General features: G+C 43.0%; 1 protein-coding gene across 1 annotated transcript in view; it reads right to left on the bottom strand.

Moving 5' to 3' along the window:
* Nucleotides 1-918: 918 nt before the first annotated feature.
* CNGA3 (cyclic nucleotide gated channel subunit alpha 3) overlaps nt 919-6180 on the bottom strand; it is an 82307-nt gene continuing 77045 nt past the window's right edge. Inside the window, exon 8 of the mRNA XM_073664566.1 lies at nt 919-3121. Coding sequence (XP_073520667.1) covers nt 1701-3121 — 1421 coding nt within the window. The 3' untranslated portion in view covers nt 919-1700. The remainder of the gene's footprint in view (nt 3122-6180) is intronic.

The raw sequence follows: 6180 nt of genomic DNA, 5'->3' as shown, positions 1-6180 counted from the left end.
ACATAGCTTTTTGGAAGGGGTGATACTATATATGTAAACTTTTTCATTTTTTACATTTCTTTATTTTTAAAGGGGATGATTCAAATTGCACTACATACTGCAATGTATAGTAAAAATCATGATCTTCTATGAAGCCCAGAATGTGGCTGGCCTTCATAGGAGAACCATAATAGCAGCGATCAGGGCCTCCAGCTGATACGGCACAGACAGGATTGTAGCGCTTAAGTTCCGCTGTCAGTGACTGACAGTGACATTTAAGTAGTTAACAGCAGCGATCAGCACTAGAACCAATTACTGCTTTTAGTGACAAATTGCAACTTTCTAATATTGCTGAGCCCACTCCAGACAACCATGATGTACATATTCATCATGGTGTGTTAAGAGGTTAAAACTGACTTTTACTGGATGGGGTCATATGCCTGAGATAGTTTCTAGCTGGTTTCTCAATGTTTCATAAATATATGACACTTTTAATATGTTTCCAACTGTTTGCTTTTCGCAGCTACTTAAGCTCTGTTCACACTAGTATTGGGTGTTTTCTGACAGATTTCACCAATTGTTTGATGGTCAGAATAGTATAAAATGCTGCTGTATTCAATTTAGTATAGATTGAAAGAAAGATAGTAATGATTTACAACTTATAATGGATCATAATGTATCACAATAGATCCATCATAATTAGGATGAACCTTGTAAAACCACAAACCATCACGCCATTGTGAACTGACAATAAGTAGGATAATAGGTTTACATGCCAAATTTTTCTTTGCTAAGCAGTCTTTGGTGTTAAGTATAGTGTTTAGTAGAGCAAGAGTAAATACTAAAAAATGCCACCATTGGGTTACAGGGAATCTGTCACCAAGTTTTTGTTATGAAATCTGAGAGCAGCATGATGTAGGAGCTGTGACCCTGATTCCAGCTATGTGTCACTTTCTGGTCTGCATGCTGTGATTTTGATACAAGCACTGTTTTATCGGCTGCAGATCTAGCAGTGATCTGAATACTGAGCCCTGTATAACCCAGCCCACATCACTGATTGGCAGCTTCCTGTGTACACTGTACATTAGCAGAAAGCTGCTAATCAGTGGTGTGGGCGTGGTTGCACAGAGCCATTGACTAGGAGACATGAGACGCCTAGTGATAATCTCTGGCTGATAAAACACTGATTTTATTGAAACAATAACACACAGCCTAGTAAGTTACACATAACTGGAATCAGTCTCTCAGCCCATTCATCATGCTGCTCTCGGATTACAGAACAAAAACCGGATTATAGATTCCCTTTAATACCCATCTCATTTTAATGGCTTCCTTTAAAATGTATGTGTTCATCTTTGAGTAAAATAGCAGTTATAGGTGACAAAATATTCCCAAAATATTATCATATGTGTGGTGTACCAAGAGTAATATCAATTTATTAAAAATGTTAAAAAAGTAGTGGTGTCTGTGACTATTCAGTCCTACAACAAATACCATTGGAACAGTAATGATAAATCTGTACACCATGTTATTGTCTAAAGAAGTCTCAAAGCTCTTGTTTTACAAAAATATCTTATTGAAGAAAATATGTAAAAAATGTTTTACCCTGTATAAGCTCAAAAATGACTAACCTTGCCAAAATAAGAAATTCTATGCAATTGAAATATAAATAATGTATAAAACAATGTCCACTTCAACAATTAAAAGCTCAATGCATTAGTTTATTTCTCTTTGTCTTCTGCCTTGCCGGGTTCTGCTGCACTGTCTGCTCCTTCAGACAAGTTGTCAGTGCCTAAATTCTTATCTTGAATCGTCTTTTCAACTTTAGTGAGTCTTTGCTTCAGTTTTAGTTGTGTGGAATTGTAATCAGCTAGTAATCTGGCAAATCTTGTCTGTAAACTGTCAAAAGCAGTTTCCATCTTGTCCACCTTTTCTTGTATATCCTTTGGATCAGCCCCAGCCTTTGCGGCCTCCTCGTCAATTAGTCCATCTTTCATTAAGATCTGTTTCCCTTTTTCTTCAAGTACTGTCTTCGCCTCTGGGTACTCTGTGAGAGCCTCCATTAAATCATCCTTGGATAAACAGAACAAATCAGAATAACCAATACTTCGAATATTAGCTGTCCTTCTGTTCCCCGATTTGCTTCCTTTGATGTTGAGTATGCTGATTTCTCCAAAGTAACTACCATCACTTAGGACTACAAACTGTGTTATACCATCATCTGCCACCACAGCAAGCTTACCTTCCTTAATAATATACATTTCCCGTCCGATGTCTCCTTTTCGACAAATATAATCACCAGGGCTGAACACTTGAGGCCTTAGCTTCAGGACTAACTCCACCAGCAATCCAGCCTCGCAGTCTTGAAAGATTCTAACCTTCTTTAAAGTGTCCAAGTGGACGTTAATTGCAATCTCTGCTTTCAGTTTGTCTGGAAGATTTTTTAGGACTTCTTTTTCATCCATTGTTTTCTTATTTGTCCATAGATAGTCAAACCACTTTATTACCCTGGCTTCTAGATCTTTTGATACATTACGAAACTGCATATATTGCTTTATAGAGTCAATCTTGGACTGAAAGTCTGCTCTTGATGCGTTCATATTTGAAATCATAGATCCCACATTACCAACAATGGTGGCAAATATCAGAACACCAATTAAGAAGTCAAATACCACAAAGATGTATTCTATATCTTTGACTGGAGGAGGTGTCTCCCCAATAGTGGTAAGAGTGAGAGTTGACCAGTAAAGACTGTAGATATATTTCCGTGCAAGACGGCCATATTCTGGATGAGAAATATTAGGGTAGACCCATGTGTCATTTCCAAATCCAATGGCTTTAGAAATTGCAAAGTAAATACATGCATTCCAGTGTATGATGATTAAAATGTAAAGAACAAGGATTCCAATTCGGAACATATTCGGGTAATTGGTTCTAGTTTCAGTGCGATCGAAGAACTCAAACATCCTAGCAAAACGTAACAGACGGTTGAAGCGTAGTTCTGGATAAATAAATCCCACTTTAAAGTAGGCCAAGTCAGTTGGCAAAAGTGATAACATGTCAAATTTAAACTGCAAAGTCTTTGTGTAAAATTCCTTTAACTTCTTAGTATCTTTCACTAGTAAGCCTTGCTCAAGGAAACCTGAAAAACATAAGTTTATGTATCTTAAAATATTTGTACTATATTTTATGTACTAGAAACATTGTCAACTACTGTATGCACAATAAAGAAATCTAATTCCGTTTTTTAATGTTCTCAAGAAATCAGTCTGCCATTCCACTATGGACTCAATCTGTTGATGCCTTGTTTTAGATCCTGTTAAAAAGGGATCATATTTTTGTTGGGTAAATTTTCCATTAAAAAGAACTCAACATGAAACAAAATTGTGGGAAATTATGGAAGATTTTGCTAAATGAAATTCTCACTGCACAATCAGTAACAATCCTGAAAAGAAAGAAGAATTGGAAGAGACCAAGATGGATGAACACAAAACTTAAACAGTTGCTAAAAAGGAAAAAAGAAATGTATATCAAATGGCAAGAGAGTGGCATCTCTAAAGAAGAATATAATGCTGTCTCCAGGGAATGGATGGCAAGTGTTAGAAGAGCTAAAGCCAGTGATAAGGGGAAGTGAGGCTTGCAAGGGAGACCAAAAGCAATAAAAAAGGATTTGGGGGGTATGTCAAAAGCAAAAGAAAAGTCAAAGATGCTATAGGATTTTCACAGCCTGAAAAGGGTGAAATGGTCAAGAATGATGTTGAGAAGGCCAAACTTTTAAATTCCTATTTTCCATCTATGTTCGCTAAGAAAGCAAATGTAATATCAACTAAACTTCATAGTGCTATCGAAGGAATAAAATAATAAACACTAGATATAAACAGAAAAATAGTGAGGGAACATGAAAACGAAATGAAATCTCCTGATCCAGATGGATTACATCCTAAGGTACTGAAAGAGATAGCAGAGGAAATTGCAGAACCACTAGCCAGTATAGCATCTACCGGTGCCTCCGCATCGTTCCCCCCCTCCCACTATGCGGGGATGCCGGCTTACTCACTGCCCTGGCCGCCGACTTACACACTGCCTCGGCCACAGCAGCTTCCTCGGAAGCTGTCTCCACCTCCTCTGTGTGCACCGCACTGTGTACCGACGGCGCACCTAGGACATGTGTGTGCGTGCTCCCCTGCTCTTAAAGGGGCAGCGTGCGCACATGGCAAAATGACCCCAGCTGACAGCTGGGACGTATTCTGTTTAGGTAATCACCTGCAAGGTGTCTCCCAGCTGTATGTAAGGGAGGTGCCTGAGCAACCTCTAAAGTTTTCAGTGTTAGGTAGTTGGTGTGTGCAACTATATGTTGCCAGGTTCCTGTCTCTTGTTTGTTAATGTATCCCGTATCCTGTGCCCTGCTAGTCCAGTATAGTTAGTCCATGTTTCTGTGACTGCTTCGGCGGTGTTTGTACCCTGAAACAGCATCGGCGGTACCAGTCTGCACAGTCTGAACCTGTCCCAGATGCCGTCCTGTCTGCACAGTCTGAACCTGTTTGTGTGGCCGTCCTGTCTGCACAGTCTGAACTTGTTCCAGAAGCCGTCCTGTCTGCACAGTCTGAACTTATCCGAAGACGCCGTCCTGCCCGGTCTAAGAATCTGAATTAACGTTGTTGAACTTTGGGGTCAGCTGCTACTGACAAACGCGCCCTGGAGTGGCACCTGGCAGTTACCTGCTGCACAAGCCTGACCTCACCACTAGAGACTCGAGTGAACACCAAGGTAGCTGTATACTCATGCCCCTTCAGGTTAAGTCCAGTCTGTGGCACAGTGGGTTCACGAACCACGTGCACCACCTAGAAGCGTAACAGCCAGAATCTTTGAAATATCCTGGAAACAGGAGAAGTCCCAGAAGATTGGAGAAGGACAAATGGTGCCCCTACCTTCAAAAAAGTAAAAAATAATGATCCAGGAAATTACAGGCTAGTGAGCCATACTTCTATACCAGGAAAGATCTTTGAACAAATTATTGAACAGCATGTATGTAAGTGTAGCGCCCCGAGGGTTCGGTCGCTACAGAGGTATTGCATCTCACCCAGAGGTGTGATATCTCACTTCCAGGTAAGGATGGAGTGTGGCTCAGGACACTAATACCCACATGCACTACACCGCATTTCCGGGGGACAGGGCGACAATGCTCCCAAGAGTAAGCACAACTGCCCCTGTCCCTGGCTGGAGTGGGGGGAGGGAACACCTAGAAAGGGGGAACCCGGTAGTGTGTGGGCGGGGAGAGTACATTCTGGGTGCACTGAAAAGTAGGAGTATATAAGGTGGGCACCATCTTAGAGTCAGGGAGAAGAGAGGGGAGAGCAGGGAGAGAAGAAGGCAGAGAGCAGGGGCTCTGCGCGGGCTCTGCTCCGCAGGCAGACCAAGTCTCAAGGCCTGAGCCTGGAGAGAGAAAACTGAAGGAGAGAAACAGAGGAGGCTCCAGGGAGTCAAGGGACCCCAGGGGTGCGGACCGGCCAGTCGCCATCGTACGCCCGCCACTACCAGAGTAGGGGGGGTCAGGCCAAGAAAGGGAACCGGATCCCTCATCTAGTGGAGGAGAGCAACTACCCTCAGCTAGTAACCGGAGGCCGTGGCATTGCATGTGTTATGGCCCCTCACTACACCCGTTAGGAAGGCACCATATAGGGCCCAGGGAAACGGAACATACGTTTGCCCGCCAAGGTCCGAGGCAGTTGGACAGAAACGTGGTCAATTGTGGGGTACGACGGGCCAGGGAAAGGACACACGAAGGGGGTCCTGAAAAGCATTCCAAAGGTACCTGGGAGTTGGCCGAGCCCCTCACCTGGTGAGCACAGTACGACGTGGGCAGCCATTACCTGCAGTAGTGGCTTGGAGTGTAAAACTGAGTAAAGACTCTGAACTGCATCACTGGACTCTTGAGTCATTACTGTTGTTCCCACGCACCATCACTCCCACCATCTGCACTCACTGCATTGAGGCTATACTCCTCCCGTGGGGAGTTATATTACCCTCTGCTGCACACACAACATCAGCCTCAGCGGTCTGCCCCGCAGCGGCGGTTCTCAGTGACCGCATTCCACGGGTGACGTAGTCGGACATTTAAACATTAAAAACCGCAAGTAAACAGATCCGCCACTGGTTTGACCACCCTGAGCCACGGGACTGGGTCGCCGCCACAGAGACTAC

This window comes from Phyllobates terribilis, unplaced genomic scaffold, assembly GCF_046119375.1.
Source record: "Phyllobates terribilis strain yellow unplaced genomic scaffold, ASM4611937v1 Scaffold_2__4_contigs__length_985480577, whole genome shotgun sequence".
NCBI lineage: Eukaryota > Metazoa > Chordata > Amphibia > Anura > Dendrobatidae > Phyllobates > Phyllobates terribilis.
The sequence above is the reverse complement of the archived record's forward strand: the minus strand, read 5'-3'. Positions and strand labels throughout refer to the sequence as shown.